Here is a 23,663-nt window from a genome sequence, read left to right on the forward strand (position 1 = left end):
CGGCTCGCAACATTTGAACCCTTTCTCCCTAGCTCCGGTCAATCATATTATGCTTCTTTATTAATTGTCTCACTTATTATAAACACAATAGAATCAGAATAACCAGGGGGCTAAAATAATCCAAAAAAAGGAAAAACCAATAAAAAGGGAAAAAAAAAGAAAAACAAAAGGCCATCTTCCCGTCCCAGCATCCCATTCCACAAGGGTATTAGTGTGATAGTAAGTTAGTTGTTATTAGGCATATTCCCGGTAAGAAAAAGTCATTTCATGATAGTTCGGCTTCAAACTCCGCATTACAGCGCTAAAAAAAAGGCAAACCCGTTGGCAGTATAATAGCCTGTTGGATCTAGTATGCGGCGCAGTCAACCTACATAGTTGCAACCGACCGGTCCCGACAGTAATTGGAGGTGATCGATGTAGATCACGCACTAACCGGAGTAGTGTTAGCTGCATCCCCCATCTTCCCCCCTATATCACGGCAATTTGTCTCTTGGGACCAGATATGTCTAGGGTACGGAGTTGGGGTACATAATGAGATGATCTATCATCCTGTCATGTCCTGTCATAACTCCACAATAAAAGGGGGCTTGGACAGGGATATGGATTAAGTGAGGCTATATGGGAAAAATTAAGATGAAATAAGAATTTAGGGAAATGAGAATGAGACAGGTGAGTTTATACATAGATCACAATGTCACCCATGAGCTACAAATGCCAAGTGCTGAACAGTCTTGAATCATGAAATGTGAATCTGAAGACGAATGTAGATGTAAATGTAAATGTAAATGTTATTCCTTCCCCCCTAGCAGTCATTTCTCCTAGCAAAAATATTAATTGGAGGGCAATGATTAGCTGCTAAAATAACGCTCAATGATACAATCAGAAAATTGTTAAGTAGCACAGACACAATATAAATGATTTGAGATTCAGTTTCGGGATTTCAAAATTATACCTACTCCATATAGACTCCTTAGCTCCTTTCGTTGTACGGAGCTGGAGTACTCCGTAACTCCGAAGCCAGAATAAGCTTAGGGCCATCTAAATAGTTAGATGGTGATTGGACATATTAGGTTCACACGGCAGACATGATCGTGATCCGAGCTTGTCCATCTCCACTCATGCAACTCATATCTCTTGTTAAATGGAAAAAGTGGAAAAGAGAGAGTGGAGTTCCGGAAACTGATCCGGCCACTCGTGGGAGTGCCGGCTCCCGCGATAATTTGAGCCTAGATTAATGTTATACGGAGTATAACTATATTATAGCCATGGATATAAGGAAAGAGGCTTGTGGGTTTGGTATTATAGATATATAGATACTATAAAACATGCAAAACAGCATAGAAAGAGAGAACAAAAAGCTCCAAGGTTGTCAAATATCAATTTTTTAGACTCAGACACGGGTGGCTACAGCCGACTACGCTACTCCCCCCACTAAGCTAGTCTCCTTGATACGAAAGGAAAGACAATTGCATTCGTGTCTGGAGATCCTTTTCTTTGATCAAACGGAGACAGGTACTCCACCATATGCATAGATCAGGTACAATATCTACATTGTACTTCTATATACATACTCCGTTTAGTATATCGGAAATAAGCATGGATACATACTATACCAAGCAGTTGTAATTGCTTCATCCAACTTGAATTCCAACACTGTATTTTATCTCCTCAATCCACCAGACCAAATAGGACCCTAACCCGTACAAATTCCAGACCGGGGTTACCTTTTAAGACTTTTTCGTGCAAGTTATTAATTTATCTTGGCGATAAATCTCTCCCGTGTTTTATTTTCGATTGGAAATCAACTAAAGGTACACAAAAATTCTGAACACAGCCGAAACCACGCGTAGATAATCCACTAACAGTGCACCGATACCCGCAGAGGTGGAGTAAATACACTTGGCAGTCAAGGCGCCGTTGGATGTGACAGACGAACTATCACATCCGCCAAACTCCGGTACGATCTTCCTCTTGCTCTTGCCTTGCTTGGAATTTTATCTACACGCCTATTCTTTAGTGAACTCTAAGGCACTGACCGTTATTTAAACAAATTCAGTAACATTTCTTGTTGATCAAGACCTAGACAACGTATATTGTAGGGCTACGGAGATAAGCGATATCCCCGCATCTCTGAACAGGTGACCGTGAGCCAAGCCAACAAGGGTCCTTTAGGTACTTCTAAGCTTAGTACAGAGTACGCCGCCGAGTAAGTACCTACCGTATTAATGACTCGACATGTGTCTGTCTATTTTGAGCTTGTTTTGTCAAGTCTAGCTTGGGATCTGTTTAATTTGATCCTGACTAATAGTTGGTAACTGTTCATTTTAATTAAATTTTGAGAGTCGAAAATGTATATGGAAGAGAGAAAAAAAGAGAGATCGTCCGCTCCGATAATCTAGATCTATTTTCGATGTATGTCTCCGACAACTTTCTCCTCGGGATTTGCGCCCCGTGGGAAATATGGTACCATCTCCAACTAACTCGGACAACACAAGAAAATATCAGTTTATACGAGATGATTACCAACAAGAACCGTTGAAACCTAGCGCTTCGGGCATTCCGGTCCCAAGGACGGGACGTAGGGCGTTAAGAACTGTGACACCCGAATCACACACATCAACTTTCCACAACTGAGGGGCTTGAGAGAAGGGAAGTCCATGCCCCAATCGTCGATATGACGATCGACGTCTGTTCTCCCACTATGCGAAGCTAGTGGAAAATTGGCAAAAGAAAAAAAAAACCGAGAGAAGTGACGGGGAGAAAGGTAGGGCGCGTAGTCGATGTTGGTTCCAAGGCTAAATGTGACAACATGATAACTTCTACTCCGCAAGGTTCGAGATATTGACCGCAACAGGTCAAGTGCAGCACAAAAAAGGCGCAGGAAGAAGAGGTAGGTATCTACAAAGCACGAGGTTCGCCAGCTCAAGCCCGCATTTACATAGTCGTCACCTGTGCACACTCTGACAGATAAACCGTCAACAATCTCAGCCGTTCAACCAATCGTGAGAAAATCCAACTGTTGGTTGAGAATGCCACTATATTTTGGCTGAGGCTTGCAGGTTATTGCAGGCAGCCCTTTCTCCTATTTGGGCAGCAAGCGCATCAGACCCCAGTATATAGAGCTGACAAATGAAATCTAGCCGCTGTTCCAAGGTTGCGCAGGAGATTCCTCGTGGCGGTCTGGGAATTGGCACAGATCTGATCTTAACCCATGTCTCATATGGGTTATCGGTCATTCTATACGCTCTCTTTAACTGCATTGTGGTTAGGGTTTGATATAATAGAGTTAGGTTTTATGGGGCTCGAAGACATTACTTTTCAATGTCGCATGGCGATCCGCCGTTTGCGCGTCATTTTTGGTTCGCCAATTCCGGTACATCTCCCCGCTCTTTCCTCCCCGTAATACGGCCTGACCACTTTAAGTGTTGGCAAATGCACTTTTCACTTAGTATGGATTTTCTGAATAGGTGGCCTAGCATTCGTGGCGAAAGCAGCTATGCCTATAGTATAAATAAATTAATTGAAACGTTTTACAATCTACTATGTCAGGAAAGGCCATGTAGATCACAGATAACAGCAATAGCCATGCTCCGCCGATCCGGCCGAGTCAACCGGGGCCCCTGCAAAAGCCGTATGAAAAATCTGTAGGACTATGAAGGGACTATGGAGTACAGGGTTCAGGGTTCAGGGAATCGGGGAATCGGGGTATCGGGGACATGGCCTCGAATAAAAATATGAGTAACAAAGTTTTCTAGTTCAGTAAACCCTTCTTCTTTTATGTCGTTGTTTATTATCAAAATGTCGATCTCTCCATGATGCTGATCAATCCCTCAGCCCTCTCTCTCTGTCTCTCATGCTGTCACTATGAAAATAGCATCAACAATGAACCTGATAAGAATATCTTGAAACGAAGATATCTTTAGAAACATTTGAAACACCCGAGCTGCGGATCAAGGGGTTGAAAGAGAAGATTCAACATGAAACATGGTCTAGCTATGAGAACGTGGAGATCTGGGCGTTTTTCGCATTTCCCAAAGCAGTCGAGTCAGCAGACTGAACTGTGACTATCCGAAGGTTAGAGTTGGATTTAACCTCTTTCGTCGAGAATATCGAGCTTCTAGAAGCACTTGGAAGATGACCAGGGGGGGGTCTGAGCGGGGTGATTCTATCTGTCAATATGGTTCACGCTCATTAGAGAAGAGTTCATGAGTGCTCGACCAGTTGCAGCAGTGGCTCAGAGGCCTGAGCACCTCATTTGTGAGCACTGACGATTAGTGCGGCTTTTGGACTGGGGTTTAGGAATTGATAATTCCGGTTGACAGGGCTGTTGGTTATTCGTACCGATGGTTCCCCCCGATGCGGTGGAAGTTTCCATTGATATCTCATTTTTGGTCCTACGAATGCGGGATTTGAGGAAATCCACATGCATCAAAGCCAAAAGCCTGATATCAGACTAAGGCACGGAAAACCAACTATAGGACTTCCAGGACAGGGTGTTGGGGCGTCGGGGAGGCCGCTGGAATGTCAAATGGGATCTGCGAATATGAGTATTACCCACTTTTGAATTTCCTCAGCTTTCACAATGATATTCCCCCGAGTCGGCGGAGGCTGCTTTGTGGCTCTCTCAATGCTCTATTTTTAATCGATGTGGTCATTCTAAACACCTAGAATACATCATGACTTCGCCCCATAGCAACGCGGCATATAGACAAGGGCAAATAAGATGCTTACAGAATGCCCGACAAGTACGTCTAGGAGATAAAAAAAAAATTAAAAGAAGATAAGCTCAAAGCGCAGGCTTGTGTCAAACTCCCCACCCTCTTTGAGCGAGGGGTAACCCACATGGCAATGCAGTGCAGGCCTCAGCTTTCCAACTCCTCGCAGATCACACATGGCATCTGCATGCTCTCCACCATTTTAGCAATTGATCGACATTTTGTGTCCCTTTGGGCAATTTTCGAGTCCCCGAGGACAGGGTGTAGGGGTAGACAAAGAAAAACATGCATGGCCAAGCCTTCAACACGACGAGGCCCTTACAACAACGTGGCTGGTTCCTGCGTCCAACTTCCCAAGAGCCCAAGAGCCAGTCCCTGGGGAATAATAATCCCTTCCAGAAAAGCTGCAGGGTTTGGTTGGTCTCTCACCGTACATTATAAACAGCCACACCCAAACTTTGGAAATATCCTAGTACCCATGACCTATTCAAGGGTCTGTGACAACATCAAAGCAATACCCATTTTAGGTTATGTCATGTCTACTAAACTTGATCGGGAACTATAGTCCCCGAGTAAATGTCCCCGAGTAAGCGCGAACCGCCGCGCATCTAGAGTAACAAGAGGCTCGACTCATTTGATCGGGGAGATCTTCCAGGGATGTTGAGTTCAATGATTCATGACTCCCCGTGGCGTTGACTTCACCGGTGAATCTGAATAAATCGAAATCCAACATTAAACATTACAAATTATGCGGTGTTGCCGTACAATTTAAACCCCCAAATTGCAATTTATAATCTGGGTGAAATGACACGAGCTATCCATTGGAATCCAAGAAGTGGTAGAAATGAGGGCAAGGCAGGTCACGCCCAGGAAATCCACTGCCAAGACTCCAAGACTTAATTGAACCAATTCCAGCTTAGCTATCTGCCGGATACATCACCCAGGCGGGGCATAACCAATAAGAATCCATGTGGCGCTGTTGACTTCTAGTCGACTTTCTGGTCACGATATCGACTTCAACCGTGGAAACGATGTCAACTTTCCGTCGATCAGGGAGGATCCACAGTACTCCACTACACCCGCGATAGAACGGCACCAGAATTCCCCCCAACTAATTGTCATCCCTGACATTAATCATATGGTAGAAAGGTAAAAAGGGAAAGGAGAATCCCCCCGCGACTCCCCGATCCCCGGACCCAAGATTACGAGTTACGGATGCCCAGATCTAGACTGCTGCCTTTTTCTGTATAGCAATCCATGGTTGATCTGATCTGGGGGAATTTGAGGGGAAGTAGTTTCATCTCTCGGTTGACTGAACTGTGAGATATGCTTTTCTAGGAATTGCCGTGACGGTATTGAAGTATATGAGAGTTAATCAATATAATAACTAATGGAGGTTACTGGTATTATCATGGTTTAGGTTACTCCTTAGCATGTCTTGCAGGCTTACCTCTGCTAATTTATCTACTCCATTTTGTTATACAGTATCACATATAACGTAATTGACAGCAATGAGCTATATGCTTTTTGTGCTTGATTTTCCTCATTTTTCTCCTAGCCAGCATCTTTCTGGACACATGCATCAGCTATATGCCTCTCCGTGATTGCTTTTTTCCAAATGTCAAAGCGCACGCAGTTATATAGAAAAGATTAAAAAGCAATTAAAAGAAAAAGTAAAATTTCCAACGAGCGTGCATCTAGGCTAAGATCAACACTATGACATTTCCCATGCATCTGGCATCTAAGCCCCTCTTACCCCGGCTCCGGATGTCTCCTTTCTATTTGCCATTTAGATTTGCCCTATTACATCCCCGGGTACAAGTTCCTACAGGTCCACGGTCTGCCCCTCTAGTGCAATGACTCCATACTGCGTCCCATGTGGACTTATTTGCCGGGGTTATTCGGTGCATCGTCAATCTTCCGAACCTTCTTCTTTCTCCCTAGGCTATTTCTAGTTGTCCAAATTTGGCACAAAGACGAGATGTTTGAGATATTTCTAGGGCCCTGGAAGGGTGTGACATATATGCCATATCGATCAAACTATTCTAGGCATTGAATGAAAAATCGAGTAGAAAATTGATCGTATCAAGCCAATAACATATCTGACTAGGACCAAAAAGGTAATCAAGCCATGAACGCCTCCACTAGATTTAGAGTAAAAAATGAAATGAAATAAAATGAAATAAAGAAATTAAAAATCATATAAAAGAAAAGGCTAAAATAATAATAATAATAAAATAATAAAATAAAACATTTAATAAGTATAAAAAAATAAAAAAATAACAAAAAATAACACCAAGAGAAATAGATCCACGCCATGCGTATTGTATTCCAGGCCTTCTTGAGTCAGTTTCAGCCTCTGTTTGCCGTATCGTCTCTTCTCCTCTCTCTCTGCCGTCGACTCTATTTATTTCGAGACCCGCCCATCTTTCAATTTTCAATCTCCAAGTCTTTGGCTTTTTGTTTCTCCATCTTCTTTGAACTTGAATCCACCATACCCACTTGCTCTTCATACTTCGTTACTTTCATACTTATTCACACTCCATCCAATTGGATTGTTGCAGTGTTTGTCTCACCTACTAGCAGATCTATCTGCAGTCGTGTTTGAGACCTCTTTCAGGGGACCTAAACTACAAGACAAACCCATCATCTGGGTAGGACAGCAGAGAATATCTTTATTCTACATCTCTTCCACTTCTTTCCTCTTTCCGGAAATTCTCTTTCTCTTCTTTACCCTCGCTGGAATAACTTTCTGGCATTCAACCTGTGTCTTTTTATCCTGTCTATCAGGGACTAAAAGATCACAACAATGACTGTAGTGGGAAGATCCACTCCTCCTACGCCTCCACAATCCACCGACGGACATCCATTGCCCGGAGAGTCCTTCGAACGACCTGGTGTATTCCAACCTATGTACATCACCCTGAAGATGGATGGCGAAACCAACAGTGCCCAGTCCCAGTCGCAGTCACAATCCCAGCCGCAGCCTCAGTCACAGCCACAAGCAATGGTGAGTCTCTTGCTTTCTGGCAGTTGCCAATAGCAACACTAACAATACTAGCACTACGATTCTCCCCCATTCTATGCCGCCCCCAGTTTTCCTCAAAACATGCCTCCTCAATCGGTAAGTTGGATTCCCCATGTTGCCATTTGACCGCACGTGAGACTGATAAAATACATAACAGATCATGATGTCCGGTACCCAGGTCACCACGCCTCCCCCGGTATCTGATGAAAGTCTCTTAGGATCACCTACCATGATGACCCCTTCGCCACCTTGGTCGCGGGCCTCGCCTCGCAGCAAGACACCAGTCAAGGCAACCAAGCAGCGACGCAACCGTAACCGGAGAGAACTCTCCGATCCAGGTATCAAGCTTGAGGGACCAATCAGTCAGCTCACTGAACATTTCCACACTACTCCGATCAAGGACATGGATGCTTGGGTGGCTCGATCCGCTCATGAGCGACAAAACGAGGTCCGCAAGAAGAATGGGAAGATTTCTCGCCCCATGAATTCCTTCATGCTTTACCGGTCTGCATACGCAGAGCGCACCAAGAGATTAGTGGGCGCGAATAACCATCAAATTGTCTCAAAGGTTGCGGGCATGGGCTGGAAGCTGGAGCCCATTGAGATTCGCCGAAAATACGAAGATCTGGCGAAGCTGGAACGTGACAACCATGCTGCAACACATCCAGACTACAAGTTCTCACCCAACAAAATGCCACCTGCCAATCGACGCAATAGTGGCTCTCCTACTCTCGCCGATGAGGGATTCTTCTCGGACATGGATAGTGATCTTGGATCGACTATCGGTCGTGGATCTTCCTACATCCACTCTCGATCACAAAGCTTCGAAGAGGCCTACTACGACAGTAGCCGGGATTCCTCGCCATTCGGGCCTGACTCGATGATGACCCCCGGATACATTCACCCCTCCTGGCAAAACACAAGCCACCCAAATGGCCTCCCAGTGATGCAGTCCAGCTCACTCCAGAGTCAGGAATCATACACTGAAGATGCACACTTCCGCTCCAGCAGCCCGAATCAGCAGGACATGGGATATGGCTCTTCCCTCGCTGGACTCCCTGGTGCTACTCACCACGAGTTGCTCCAGCCTCAGCTTAACAACTTGACACACGGCATGCCCATCCATGACATGGATCCCCGCCTTCTTAACAACGGCGGCGAGTCCTCTGGAGTTGCCCCAATGGCCGCTCCTTCATATGCTGCCACTCCTGGCTCATATTCTAACTGGACTGACGAGACTCAAGCTGGCTATTACCCAGCCTCATCGGCGCCGTCCATTTCTACCAGCACAGTTTCATACGCTCATCCTAGCATGACATCTGCATACCTCCCCAGCATGCAGAACATCGAGAACCGGGATTCATCATGGGATATGCCTCGCCATGAAAGCATGGCTGATCCTACTGGTGCTGAGTTCGAGTTGTGGTGCTCTGCTGAGCCCACCTCCAACAACTACTAGACTCTGAGAGTCAAACTATGCCCCTGGACATTTCAAGGGCTTTGCATAAGTCTGCTGCGTCATTGAATGTGGACTGACCAACCTTTTGCCAAACATGAGCAAGAGTTGGTCATGCCGATGGGCTTTCTAAAAAGTTGGCTCAGTGGGAACGGAGTTCGGGCCTGAGGCGTATGGGGTCCAGGAATGATCTCCTCGGTTCGGTCTTTTACTTTTCTTATTGTCATGCCAATCAATCCAGTATCTGTCTCACTTTGATTTGATTTTCGGATCTGTCGGGAAGCCAATTCAATACTTATGGTCTTTAGATTTCTGTTATGTTCATGTTTGAAGGAATTATGCACTGGGAGGAACTGCGGTCTTTTAATACGCGTTGATTTTACCTACTCAAATATCCATTGCGATTCTCTCTCTCTCTCTCTCTTTCTCGAAGATATTAAACATTAGGTAAGAGGCTTCGTGTATTGTTAGCAATCTTAGATTAGCACCCGCACGAATCGTCATCACTCCTATATGCTATAAATGGTAGTATTATCCCTCCCTCCAAGATCTTGGATCTCATGACGTTGCATAAATATCCTTCTATTCTGTTCTATCACACTATCACACCGCTACTTGAGATATCTGTGCGCAGTTTCCATATTCTAGAAGGCCTTGATGGGGCAATATGGCCGTCTTCTTTCTCATACTTTTGTGGCTGTCAGATTTTCCAACTTGTCTACCACCTTGTACATAACATAAGTAATAGATAATCTTATGTTCAAGGTCTACAATTATGATTGTCTTCTCCGAACTCTGAATGAGGTGATCAAGTCCGAAGTTCTAACAAACGGGCCTGGTGCTTGTGAACACTGTGTGGTTTTAGTTACGTTCTTTGTACTGGATAATACCCATAGACACTTCTAACAAGGGGATTTGGACACTGGAAGACCTGGTCAGCTTTTATGTCTTACTCAAGGACCTTTGGATAGAATTTGGCCTATGTTAAGCTCGCCCTTCCTAGACAGAAGCCCGTGTGATGCGAATTGATGGAGCCAAACTGAACCTGATTTAGTTAGAATCTCTAAAAAGGAAAGAGGATATAGCAGAGACAAATACATATGTCTTGCCTAACACGAACTCCATGTTTCCCTCTGAAATTTCACACATCTCATATACGTCTCGTTCTCTCGTATACCTCGACCCCTAAGTCAGGCAATACTCCACCGCTCGCCCACCGCCTTGACCCCAAAGGTCTCGCCGTGCAAGTCAATTCTGTTGATCAAGACATTGCAAAGAGACACCCGTGCGAGACAGTTTCAATAAAACCCAAATCGGTCGATACATATTTACTCCAGGGGGAAAATCAAGCAACTAATCCGGAGTCCACGAAAACAAAACAAATTCACTTCCGCCCGTTCCTCCGCACCCCTCCTACCCCTCAACCACATTCAAGCTCCAAAGACAACATCTATAGTCAAGATGTCGATTCCCAACGAAGCTCTCCAAAAGGTGTGTCTCAGGTTGAATAACTTCGCGTTTTTGGATCGGATACTGCGAGCAGATGGCTAGGGGACGCGGTGTGCCAAGTCAAATACGGTCTCGCCTAGCCTCTTGTCTCTCTCTGGTTTCCGATTGAAAATGTCAATTCCAATGAAGATGTGCAGATGCTAATTGTATTCACAACTACAGCTTCTTCAGGAGATTGAGGCCCGTGCGATCGCTTCCCAGCAGCAGATCAGCATCACTAAGGCTCATATGACGGCCAAGCAGCGCGATATCCGCATGCTCCAGCTCACATCGAAGGAGTTGTCTGAGTTGCCTTCCGAGACGAGGGTTTACGAAGGCGTCGGAAAAATGTGAGGATTTTAATTTTCCTCCTACCTGTCTTTTTCTCCCTTCTTATTTTATTTCATTTCTCTTTTCCTCTGTCCAGTTTTGCGACTCCGAATCAGTGAGACAGTCAGGGAAACTTTTGATTTGCTCCATTTTTTGTAAACCCGAGACTGATTTCTTTCTGTTCCAGGTTTGTCAACGTTCCCGTCAACACAGTCAACAAGCGCCTTACGCGCGAGAGCGGCGAGGCCACAGCTGAGATCGCCAACCTTGAGAAAAAGCTGCACTACCACGAGACCACAAGTCAAAAAAGTCGGGAGAACATGGAGCAGATTCTCAAGTCTGGTGGGAGGGCATGAACGAAATTTTGGAATAAGAATATGAGACGAGAGCAAGACATGAACGCAATGGGCTCCCACATGGCTAGCGTCCTTGACTTGTGGTATCTTTATACCAGAGGTTCAGCGATTCTTGCGAATGTGGATCTTAATGGGTAGGGATAGACAAGGCTGATTGTACTCTCTCTGTCTTTCCTATCCGGACGGACCTACGACACATGTTGGATAGAAAATAGGATGGGTTGAAAATGCCGTCATCTCGAGGCTGACAAGTGGATATGATACACGTTGCCTCGGGGAGATGCAGGGAGGTATGAATATTTACCCTTCTATGTCCGGCTGGCCTGGTCACATTCTGGTCACTATACATACTTGGCTTGCAGGCTGGAGACCTAGATACCCAGGAGTTATTGTTTGCGAAATATATTCCTTGGATGGATCAAGCGAGGAAATACTAGCATGCCATAAGAACCTTTTTGCATATACCCCCCTCCATCTTCTATGATTTCTCTGTCAATGCTTGAATCTGGAATCAAATATTTATTAATCTTTGTTAGTGAAAGAGGGCCATCGAGAGAGACACGTAGTCTCGGTGCCAATCTCCCAATTTTGAATGTTCTGTAGTTGGGCCTCAAGAAGCGCATTGTGGGGCTAATTATTGCAGCTGTCACTGTCAATGCTGCAAGGGTCTTCAAATGCGAAGCACGGTTAAATTTGCTTCATTCTTCTGGTAGTATGATGCCTGCGATATACAATATAGGTGCCTAAGATTACCCTGATATTCTCATAGTGTCTCACCAAAACCCTAATTTGATAGGGCTGATATGCCAAGGGTGGTCTAATTGAAACTATACTTCAAGATCTGCGACGGTCTTCTGACTTTGGAAAGATCTAAGGGAGGAAAAAAAGAACTAATGATAACGTTGAATAACTCTAACTTTAGTTGTTGTAGTTAATATCAATATTGTACATTGCAGGGTTCTCGTGTGCCACCAAACCAACGCCGTTGGCGTCATCTTACTTAGGCTCCATCAACGCCCATTTCCCCACTGTGTATATTAAAAATGACGTATACATGGGCAACACAGCCACCTGTTTCCTGGAATGAGAACTAACGACACATAATTTGTACAACATAGAACAATGCCCAATGATCCTTTTCTTGTAGCTACTTTGCGATATCGTCACTGACTGACCGCTGAGTGGCCGGGCAAGAGAAACATCCTTGTCGCCTATATCGCAACCACAGGGGTTCCCTGGTTTAAGACCAGGAAGGACAAGTACCTTGTACATCTTATAGACATACCATATAATTTTTTTTTGCCACTGTAGCTGTTTGTTTAACAGGTAGTTTCTTCTATGTGTGGGCTAGGTTACGGCGTCTATATGTGTAGGTTAGACGTAAGCCAGAACAAGCTTTAAGGTCAGGATAGGAAGTCTTAATTTTATTAATATATAGCACATAGAATGTAGAGAGCAGTGCAGCATGTTGATGGGCTTTGCAGTGACACAGGAATTTTGGGAGTGCATAATCACGCAGTGGAAGCATAGAAGCACTACGGAGTAATGGTGCTTCACTTGGTCGTTGTGGATTATATGCAGTAGTTAGGCATTATAGATTTACACACAGCTGATACAACATGCATATAATTTGGTCTTCGAGAATTAGACACATAAGGTCCAGGTATCAAGTATGAGTGTTCATAGACCTGACGTAGAAACTAGAATGAAGAAAGTCAGGTGCGGAGATTCAGGTGCCCATGGGTCATCTCACGGGAACACCCGATCTTATCCACAGGTTTACCGTGACATTCCATGGATGTTATCACGTTCTCAGATATGAACTTCCCATTTTAGGTTCATTTCTCGCCGCTTTTTGGACAAGTAAATGAGCACGTCCCCTCAACCCCTCGCCCTAATCCGACATCTATCTATTATGGCGAAGAACGAAAAAGGAAAAGTATGGTATGTGTTGGGGGGGGGGGGGGGGGGGGGGGGGAGAAAAAAGAAAAGGGAAAGTTTGGGGTTGGGGGGGGGGGGGGGGGGGGCGGGGTGGTGACAAGTGCAAGAGCAGAAGAAGAACATCTCAATATCTCAGAGTCTCACCGCCTGATAGTCTGTCCCAAGGTCTTGAGGCTGAGTTGAATCAGCCTCCGCTCATTCTACCAGTTCAACCTATGTTGTATTTGCAATTTACAGCCCGTGTAAGCACTTAACACAGTAGATTTTACAGCTACTCGAGTCAGTCGAATATGGTGCTTTGTTAAATCACTGACGGCTTAGCCAAGATTACTCTATAGGCTTTGATAGTCCGGTCCAGACTGAAATATACCAGCCTGACCGTCCCTCCCCCAAAAGCCACAAAAGCCCCAAAAGCGGCAATACAGATCCATGGATAACAAAAGCCCCACACCCCCAAGAGTTACCATGGATCGAAATGGATATAGATCAAGGAGATATGAAACACTGTTGGTGCCCAATCTATCACACAATACATGTTATCTCTATCGGTTATCAAAATTAGGCACAAAGGGGGGAAGAATAAGCGCCCAAATAGACTCAAAACTGGAGTCTAACTTCAAGTAACAAGTTTATCCACAGAAAAAGGTGTCGATCGTAAAGCAGGGGTTCAGTAACCGCCTTATGTCTTTTACATGCATTCTCTGCGTCTCATATAATGTTAGCGCAAAAGGTCCGATCGTGACTATTTTAAGTAGTGTACACGAAGGACATGGTTGCATATCTCCGAAGTTTATGCAGTAGGAAGGCCCGATGTGCGGTCTAGGAGAATTAATGCTAAAGTGCCCAGCTTTTCAAGGCGTTTGCATTAATGAGGCGGACTTAAAGTGGGCCCTGATGATGCTGTATTCTAACCCTGTAGTTGGAGTTGTAGAGAGAGTATGTGTATAGAACGTAGAGAGGAAAGGTTAAAAATAGTAAGTAAATTAAGACTCGATTGGAATAGAAGAGAAACTAGGGGTGATATAGTATAATATTATCGAGTCAAATGTAGAGATTATGCGCCATGAGGCTGAACTGCAAGTGCCAATTAAAAATGACGCCCATGACGCCCAGCTGAATAAATAAGATACTCCATGGCTTCCCTCTTTTCTTTCTCTTTCTTCCCAGCCCCTCCCCCGCTTTGGCTTACAATATAAGCGCACACTTTCTCGTATACGAATCTCGTTTACTTTGGCCCCCATTTTTGTTCTTCAGTTTACTTCTCATTTCTCTCGCTTTCTTTTGATGTTCAAATCTATCCTATCATCTGCCACCTGCACCTGATAACCACGCTCAGGCCCCTCTATCAGGGCCCCCCCAATCTATATTATCATTCCTACCCCCCGCATCCTTTTTGCAACTGCACCCCCAAAATGCCGGTACACGCAACATTTGACGATGGTTTTTCCTCGGACGACTCGGAGTACTCTGAGACCGACGTTTCCCTCCATCGACCTGGTGTCAGAACCCATATCCGCCAGCGCTCCCTCTCTCGCCACCGCCGCCCGGAAGTCACTCAGTTCCTGGCACCAACCCAGACCCGTGTATACCGGTCGGCCTCGACCAGCGGCCGGCGCCGCGAGCGCCCACCAGCAGCACCAGCAGCACCCGTACCACCAGCGGTAATGATATTCAACGAGCAAGGACTACAGTCAGAGAGTCGCGCGGAGAACAAGCCCCAGTCTCGACGGGTGCACCAGAAATTCAAGGAAAATCACACCCACGACCATAGTCCCCGCCATAGCCGCTACGATGATGAAGACGATCTGCCGCCCCCACCACCCCGCCGTGGGCGCGCCGTCAGCAGTGTCTCGCGCGAGCACTCTCCTTTTTACCGTGACCACGAGCTGGTTATGGGTCAGCAACTCCTGGGAAAAAACGATTTGCGGCAGGATTTGGATATCTGGAAGCATCAACAGGAGATTGAACGTCTGCAGCGGCAGCTGCAGAAGACTCGGGATCGCAGCGCGCATGAGCGCGAGCAGATCATTATAAATCCGCCAGCAGATCCGCGCGAGTCTCGGCTGATCAGAGAAGAGGCGGATCTATATGAGGAAGAACTTTCGGAGCGGCTGCGTAAGCTGCAGCGGCTCGAGCGCAAGCAAATGTCTGCGGAAGAGGAGCGCAAGGCTGAGGAGCGCTATCAGCTCAAGAAGTATGCGATGGACAAGAGGACTGCTGCTGAGCAAGAGGAACTTCAACGCAAACTGCAAGAGGAAAAGTTGAGGGATCTTGCGCGCAAGCAGGATGAGAAAGGACAAAGGGAGAAGCTCATGCGGGAGGAGAGGTGGAAGGAGCTTGCAAGGCAGAAGGAGGAAGAAGAGGAGAGGGAGAAGCTTGTCCGAGAGGAGAAGTGGAAGGAGCTTGCAAAGAGGAAGGAGGAGGAGGAGGCACATGAAAAGCTCGTTCAGCAGATTCGAGATGAAGATATGCGGAAGGCGAGGGAGGCCGAGGAGGCGCGGAAGAAGGAGCTCGCTATGAAGGCTGCTGCAGTTGAAGAGTGGAAGCTTCAGCAGGAGAAGCTTAAGCAGCTACAGGCAGAGGAGGCGGCGCGGAAGGCAAAGGAGTTCCACGATCGCCTTCGCAGCATTGGCTATACCGAGGAGGAGATTGATGCCATCGTCAATAAGAAAAAGCATGAGGAGAAGAAAGAAGAGAAGAAGAAAGAAGAGAAAGAGAAGAAGGAAAAGGAGGAGAAAGAGAAAAAGGAAAAGGAGGAGAAAGAGAAGAAAGAAGAGACCAAGCTCACATGGATTAGGGTAAGGAGTACCCTCTATATACCAGGGTTTCCAACTGACACTATGCTAGGTTCATCGCAAGCACTTGCTGCCAGATACCTTGATTGCTTACGGTCTTCCTTGGGATTGGGACGAGGTAAGGTTCATCCCTTGAATATATACCATAATCGAGACTAATGACTTGATAGAATGACACCAACTACATCATCATCAAAAAGTGGATAGACCACGACTTCCAAGATCAGCTCTTCGCCCACACCCAACGTCTACGCGAGGGCAAGGTCATCGCCGAGACATCTCACTCGAGGACTGAACTGAAAGTCAACGACCGTAGAAAGGACAGGCTGTTCCTGGTCCGGAAGAAGAGTCCTTCAGGCCGGATGCGCATCTTGACATAAACGTATTCCATTCTGCACTGCCTTGATCATGGATGCTGCTTGGTCAAGAAATTCGGATTCACGTACATCTTTGTTATTGCGTTGTTTTGCCGGTCCGATTGGACTGTTTCTTGTTGAAATCGTGCTGAGTTCTGCTGTGCTCAGGTGTGTTTCTTTTCGAATTTTTTTTTATCACATAGTATGTGGTCGTACATTAACGCGATATGAGCTGATGACCTTATTGTTATTTTGATTCAAAATTCTCTTTCGCCATGCCAATTGTATCCACCGTCAGCCTGCTCCATATATCTAGTCCATCGTCTCCTGTGTAGTCTACGGGTCTAACGAACATCTCGCCGGTACACGCGTTTGGTACAGCTAGACTGAGGGCCACTGATAGTATAAATGGAAAACTTGAGGTAGGGGATTATATGGTAGGCGATATGTGCAGATACAGTACAATATACATGCCAGGCCTCAGCCTACCATGTAAAATCTCCCATTGGGCCAAGCCCAATGCAGGTATACACGTCTGGGGACGGACCCAGATGCGAGGTAGAGTAGGGCCTGAACGGACTATAATACAGAAAGTGGAATGGGTATGATGTAGGGGAGAGTTATAGCAAGGGCAGCTATAATGCAAGCCTAAAGACCGATCTGGGAATTCGTCTCCCATCGCCTCTCAGCGCGCAAGATGAGCTCTTCATAGACCGTCCATGCCAGCGCTGAGCTGATGGCCTTGCGAGCCATACGGAGACCAAGTCCACCAAAAAGACTGCGCATGCCATCCTCGTGGATCATCAATCGTGTAGCATGCACCATGTTTTTGTATTTGGCAGGCATCAACTGCAACCGGGTCTTGACGGCATCAAAAGGATTGGTGATTGCAGTCGCCATTCCAGCGGCCGCTCCACCGGAAACGAAGTGTATTGATGAGGACGAAACTGCAGTTGGTGTCTCGCCATTATTAGAGGGTTTTGCAGCCATCAAGGCGAACCGTCGCTTCAATTGTTCGTAGAAGAGAACATAGAGGCCCGCATATGGGGCATCTCGAGCGGCAGTAGCCCCAAATCCTGCAAAAAGACCACGCAGGCCTTCGGTACGCACGATATCCCGGCCTGCGCCTACTAAGCTGCGATACGCGTAGTAGTCTGACTCGTAACGGACCTTGAGCACGGTCACGGGCATCATTACGAAGCCCGCGGCAACTCTTGCGACGGCACCCGTAGCGAGATTTGCTGTGTTGGAGAGTTTCGGGAGGACGGATGATGACCTAGCGCCTGTTACCGGACTGGCTAGGGCCAGTGGGTTGCTTTGCGCAACTGCTTGGCGCAATGCATTGAGACTGGTGAAGTATAAAGCCGACCCAAAGCCGGTACGAAGGGCTGAAGGGAGGGTACCCCGCCATAATCCACGGATAGGGTTCGGAGAGGAGATGATCGCCTTTAAAGTTGGGAGGAGGGCTGCTCCCTGGGACTGTTGGACTCGAGTTTTGAGTAAATCTGCTGGTTGGAGAAGGATGGAGGAGGTAAGGCCAGAGCAAAGGCCAGCAGCGAAGTGAAAGGGTGTTTTTGAGGCTGGGGTAGTAGGAAAATTATGATTAGCAATGAAATAAAAATGATTGGGTTCGGAGAGCATACTGGTTGAGGTGCTTGTTTTCACCTGTGGCACCGTTAATGTGCTATTGCTCGACATTGCTGAGTCAACTCAGACTGTGAGTTTGGCGACAGTGAATATATTTAATTTAAAGATAAAAGATTCAATGCCAGATTGAGGTCCATAGGCGTCGCGTATGCGTAGCGGTCAAGAAGGCGTCGGAGGTCCACCGGATGCGTAAAAAAACAGAGAAAATTCCACAAAGATGGTCACAGCCAAGAATGAGCACCAAGTTTGCATTCCACCAGGGATTAGATGAGGGAAAATAGAATGGAACAAGATAGAGAGCAATTATTGCAAGCGTTGACCTTGCCGAGGTCACGGATAGACGTTGAAAACAGTGAAGTCATGGGGCTCAGCAATGGCTATCGATAAGCCACACCGCTGGAGGATTTTGTCCAACCTTGCCCAGGTGGAAGGTATACAACCATTAGATTGTAGAGGTTTATTATTCGCCTAATTAATGATAATATATAGTTCAAATAGTATTCAAAAGTCAACTAGTATATCGTATGACTGTCATATCTTTCATGCGGCTCTTGGACCTTGTACTAGACCATTTATAGTCAACGCATATGCAGGGTTTGTAGATCAAATGCAGCAACATAACAACAAATATAGATATAGATATAAATACAAATATATAATAGAAGAAATAGAGATATAAATATGAAAATATGAAATGTAAATGTAAATGGCTGTGAGTTGCCATTTTGAGTTAGTGTTGCTCTTTTGGGGCTAGCGCCTCAATATGCCTAGACCAAATTAGGCAGTACATACTCCGTAGATATAGTTATGGTATCCTGTACAGGTATATCGCTATCGATGCGATGGGCTAGGATAAATGAAGTCATACCGTCGAAGGAGGTATTGAACTATTTCTGGCGTAGCAAATGGTCGACAGTCAGGAAGCAGAAATATTTCTATTGTTCCGCTGACTACTCGTATACCTTCAAACACACAGAGAACAACATTCCAATATCAAATGTTTTCTCATTCACCTATAAGCCCAGCCGACCAACGCCAACAATATCGGCCCGAAATATGGTTTCTCATCCTACCTCGAAAACGCTACCGTTCGGGCCAGGCGGATCAGGCCCTGGGCCCCTAGAAGGGAAATAGCCTAGTCCAACAATGCCACAATCCCCAAATGACAAGCGCCGGAAGTGGCTTGTGGCTTAATCCCAATGAAGGGAAACGTGCTCCAGAGACCCTCTATTATTCGCTTCGGAAGTACTTGACATACATTGGTGCCTATGAGCGCCCTTCTCCTATAAGCTGTCAACGTGTCGATGTTGTTACTTCGTGTTCGGGGTGGCATAGGCGACGAAGACTGAACAGACATAGACTCACTAGAGGGTAGGTTGAAAGAGTGGAAGAAAGGGATTGATATTTCCTCACTAAATTTCCAGGCAGCGTGGGAGGACTTGGTTCCCTCCATATACATTTTAAACGACTGGTATATCTTTAGCGCCTCGGTGTGGTACTTCCAGGGCTATAGGGTGGGGTAAGATCTAGGTCCGACAGAAGGGCAATCACCTAGATCTGCTCGTCGTTTCCACTAGGTATAGACATTGCATGCATCTAGGTCCTGAATTGATTATTGGGCGAATTCCATCTTCTCATTGCAGCTTTGCGAAGGGTGAAATAGTGTTGGGGATGAAAGAGGGATATCGTCGCCAATGTAAAATCAAGGAACCTTCCGCTTCCGGCATCTCGCGGAGTGCACGGACCCACCAGTCCCGTAGGTAATCGACGTCATGTGGTGTTTGTTTCGCTTTTCCCTTTTTCTCGTTGAATTTAGAAGACTTATAGAGAACACTTACAGAAACATCTCTATTTACCTTGGTGTACAATATGCCTTGGTCTTTGCCCTTTTTTCCTTATCCGCCTGCCAAGGACGGATACTGGGAGCCAGTCACTTCCACCTTGAACTGGTGCGAAGAGGTACGTATTCCAAGAAGCCCACAGGTGAAACATGCTAATATATCCCTTTGCCCAGGACTACTATGCCACCGAGTATTCCGCAGAGATTGTCAATACACTCACGAATTTGCTGTTCATGTGGCTCGGAGTCCAGGGCATACGGAGCTGTCGTCGCAATGGACATGACCAAATCTTCACGGTTGCCCTCCTTGGCTACCTAGTAGTCGGAACAGGGAGCTTTCTGTTTCACTCGACCCTCAAATGCAAGTGCCCTTATACCCCTCCCAAGCCCAAGATCCGGTTAAACCGCGGTGGACGTTCAACAATAACTAAAACGAGATATGAGTAATCGCAAGAGCAATGCTGACCAGTGAACCCCCCACAACAGATCCCATGCAACTAGTGGATGAGCTCTCAATGATTTATACCACCTGCCTTATGGCCTACGCCTCATTCTCCTACTCCCGGACCACCGCCATGCGAGTCTGTCTCGGAATTTCGCTCGCAGGCCTCGCTATATTCATCACCCTATACTACCACTACCTCCAAGACCCAGTATTCCACCAGAACGCATACGCGCTCCTTACCACTGTCGTCGTCTTGCGCAGCATGCACACTATGGAAGTGACCCTCCGTCCCAAATGGCGCCACTCGACGGAAGAGGATCGCCTAGCGCGCCAGAAGAAGGGACTCCCCGTGCCGACAAAGGAACGCCAGCTGTACGAAAACGTGCGCGACGAGAAGACACTTAAGACTATGTGGTTCATGGTCGCATATGGACTGAGCATGTTTTTGGGAGGTTTCTTCATCTGGAACTTGGATAACGTGTTCTGCTCTGAGATCCGTCGGATGCGCCGTTCTGTTGGTCTCCCATGGGGTATCTTTTTGGAAGGGCATGGCTGGTGGTATGTGTTAAACCGGACTATATTGATTGCTATTGGTCTATTTGCTAATTTATTCTTGCAGGCATATCATGACTGGCATCGGTGCTTATCTCTATATAACATGGGGAATCTGGCTCCGCCACTGCCTTAACAACCGACAAGAGGAATACCACCTGCGCTGGGCGCACTTCTGGCAGATCCCCGAGGTGATCCGCACCTCTGGTGGGTCGCTCGAGAACGGGGTAGCCCGAGCCAAGAAGTCGACGTGAAACAGCCGCCTAGATATCCTCTCTCCCCAATTAGTTCGTTGCTCGCACTCATCGTTATTTATGGGTGGCAATATACTACACTCTTGCAAATGTGACCCCCAACATACCATGAAATAGATACCATGCTCCTCCCTGTCCGTCCTTTGCCGCGAGGCTCGGAGCAGAGCACTGTTTTTATTCCCTCTTGGCGTTGCGATTGCATAGCTTCCACGAATACAATTCGTCCCGGAGACGGATCTTTTGGCTTTGCACCATAGATATATGATGCCTTTTTCTTCTTTTTTACCTGGGGGCGCGCGGGGTCATTGCTATAGATGGGAGTCGGAGTTGTGAAGTATCATGATCATTGATTTGGCGTACTCATAGGATCTGAAAGCAATAGAAAAACATATAGATGCAGACTTGAAATCTATATTCGTATGTGCTAAGATAATCCGCGAAAGCAGACAATGCATTTATATTTACACCCAACGCTGCGAAATCGAAGCAGGCAAGAAATCAGACCGCTTACAGCTTCGACTCTCCATTCTGCGCCTTCTTCGGCCTTCGCTCTGGCGCAGGGACATTCTTCAACCACTCCGCATCAATAGTGGCTTTCTCAATCTTCGACTTCTGACTCCAAGCCGCGCGGAAACTCTCCTCCTCAGCACGCCAGCGGCCGATCTCCGGCGTAAGCCAAGAAACCGCCGCATCGGCACACTCATTCACAGCCTCCTGGGCAAGAAGATGGCCCGCGTTCTCGAATAAAACATCACGCACACGGCCTGCAGCAACGCCGCCACTACCACCCAGCCCGGTGCCAGTGTTGGCGAGCTTATCGGCGCGCATGGCGGGTTGACACATATCGGACTTACCGGCGAAGATGTACAACACGCTGGGGCGCAGGAATGGAAGCTGGGAGAAGATCCGGGCTGGCTCGGGACGGTAGAAGGGGTAGGTGTGTGGGTGATTTGCGTCTAGGTCTGGGTGTGTTACGCGGTTGACGGGCTTGGTGCTGTTCGGGAGGTTCGTGTAGTTTGGTCGCGAGAAGGTAAATACTTCTTGGTGCAGTGTGGTTCGGAGGGTTACTGGGGGCCCGGTGGCTTTGCCTGTCTGGATCTTGGGATCTAGTGGGTGGATGGCTGTTGGGAGGTCGCGCAGGCCGTACTCGATCCAGCGGGATAACACTCGTGAATCCCAGGCTTGGTAGAAGGGGCTGCGGCGGAAACCCTCTGCGGCTGCTTGGCGGGAGGGCCAGATATCGCGCCGGTGGGTTGATAATTGGGTTGTTTTGGCGATTTCACGCTTGTTTATTTGAAGCATGAGACCATCTAGTTGCGTGGTTTGGCGTTGAATCACTGGGTCTAGGAGGACTAGTGTGTGGATGAGTCGGGGGTGCATTAGGCACAATTGTGTACTAGGAGGTATATCAGCTAGCTGCTGCATGAATGTTATGTTCATTGGAACTTACAGATGGGCGCCTCCCATGCTATGCCCGATGCCAACAATAGGCCGAGGCATTTCAGCCCGCTTGACATTGATTAGGTGAAGTAGGTCTCGGGGATGGTCAAACCAGCTAGCTGTGACACAGTCAGTATCATATTTGCTTCTTATAAGACATTCAGATCACATACGATCATTTCCGAGGGAATCTTCATTGATCACGCTGCTCTGGCCTTGTTGCGCCACGTCAGCCATCCAGATACTGCGAATGCGTATGCCATTCTGCTTGGAACGAGCGTGAATTTCCTCCCAAAGTGGTTCATATAGTTCCTATGAGAAAATATCAGTACATTGCCAATTCTATACTTCAAAGGCCATCACAATGCGCGCGCAGTCCGAAAGCGGGTCTGACGTCTCTAGTCTGGACCTCGGCACTTTGTATCTCATACCTTGGGGAAGCCATTCGCGTGGGCACCAAGAATAGTAATATCGCCAGGTTGCGGATTGGGATTGTCCAGTGGAATGTATTGTTTTACAGCCAGATGTAAGGGCTCTTCTTGGTCATTGGCCGTGGCTCCAGGGTACTCCCTGATATGCTGAGTGGGCACGACATGCTCAACAATGCGGAAAGGGGACATGGTGTACAATGTTACCCTTCGAGAAAGAAGAGTACATGTATTTATTGTTCGGAATCATAAGATGTAAAGGAGAAGGTAGAATTCCGAGAAACCGCGGTTTTGCGGGGAACGAGCCGAGGATCTTTGGGGGGTTTGAGGCATTCGCCTCAGTTCAACTGCCGATGATCTCTCCTTTTCAAAACTTATACTTAGCGACATATAAATATGTAAATTCAATTAAATGAGATATTTAGGTCTTGTATCTGCAATTAATAGTTTTTATTTGGGCGACAGATCGGATATCCAAGTTATCATACCGAGTATCCTGCCTTCTGTGTCAAGGAGGCTCTATGCTGTCTTTTTATAGGGGAAAAAAAAATACATCAAAGGTTTGTTCTATTTCAGTTCAAAGACAAGAGAG

The 23,663-nt window shown here is 46.6% G+C and overlaps 6 protein-coding genes across 6 annotated transcripts; 4 read left to right on the plus strand and 2 right to left on the minus strand.

Moving 5' to 3' along the window:
* Positions 1–7,524: 7,524 nt before the first annotated feature.
* Positions 7,525–9,202, plus strand: PGRI_063820 (HMG-box domain-containing protein; the record flags this gene model as incomplete). The annotated part of the gene is made up of 3 exons (XM_040794096.1): positions 7,525–7,725; positions 7,777–7,839; positions 7,901–9,202. 3 exons carry the CDS (start codon positions 7,525–7,527, stop codon positions 9,200–9,202), a joined length of 1,566 nt encoding a protein of 521 aa, XP_040649346.1.
* Positions 9,203–10,660: 1,458 nt separating this feature from the next.
* On the plus strand, positions 10,661–11,373 carry PGRI_063830 (putative prefoldin subunit 1; the record flags this gene model as incomplete). Its single annotated transcript, XM_040794097.1, has 3 exons — positions 10,661–10,690; positions 10,871–11,037; positions 11,205–11,373. 3 exons carry the CDS (start codon positions 10,661–10,663, stop codon positions 11,371–11,373), a joined length of 366 nt encoding a protein of 121 aa, XP_040649347.1.
* A 3,353-nt stretch (positions 11,374–14,726) lies between these two features.
* PGRI_063840 (uncharacterized protein) lies at positions 14,727–16,489 on the plus strand (the record flags this gene model as incomplete). The annotated part of the gene is made up of 3 exons (XM_040794098.1): positions 14,727–16,112; positions 16,162–16,227; positions 16,280–16,489. The coding sequence occupies 3 exons, from the start codon at positions 14,727–14,729 to the stop codon at positions 16,487–16,489; spliced, it is 1,662 nt and encodes a 553-aa protein (XP_040649348.1).
* Positions 16,490–17,113: 624 nt separating this feature from the next.
* On the minus strand, positions 17,114–18,163 carry PGRI_063850 (putative mitochondrial carrier protein; the record flags this gene model as incomplete). The annotated part of the gene is made up of 2 exons (XM_040794099.1): positions 17,114–18,045; positions 18,109–18,163. The coding sequence occupies 2 exons, from the start codon at positions 18,161–18,163 to the stop codon at positions 17,114–17,116; spliced, it is 987 nt and encodes a 328-aa protein (XP_040649349.1).
* Positions 18,164–19,981: 1,818 nt separating this feature from the next.
* Positions 19,982–21,203, plus strand: PGRI_063860 (ceramidase; the record flags this gene model as incomplete). Its single annotated transcript, XM_040794100.1, has 4 exons — positions 19,982–20,071; positions 20,127–20,367; positions 20,439–20,955; positions 21,017–21,203. The coding sequence occupies 4 exons, from the start codon at positions 19,982–19,984 to the stop codon at positions 21,201–21,203; spliced, it is 1,035 nt and encodes a 344-aa protein (XP_040649350.1).
* A 507-nt stretch (positions 21,204–21,710) lies between these two features.
* PGRI_063870 (putative toxin biosynthesis protein) lies at positions 21,711–23,263 on the minus strand (the record flags this gene model as incomplete). The annotated part of the gene is made up of 4 exons (XM_040794101.1): positions 21,711–22,599; positions 22,654–22,762; positions 22,817–22,955; positions 23,075–23,263. 4 exons carry the CDS (start codon positions 23,261–23,263, stop codon positions 21,711–21,713), a joined length of 1,326 nt encoding a protein of 441 aa, XP_040649351.1.
* Positions 23,264–23,663: the final 400 nt, after the last annotated feature.

This window comes from Penicillium griseofulvum (assembly GCF_001561935.1).
Source record: "Penicillium griseofulvum strain PG3 chromosome Unknown contig_91, whole genome shotgun sequence".
NCBI classification, from domain to species: domain Eukaryota; kingdom Fungi; phylum Ascomycota; class Eurotiomycetes; order Eurotiales; family Aspergillaceae; genus Penicillium; species Penicillium griseofulvum.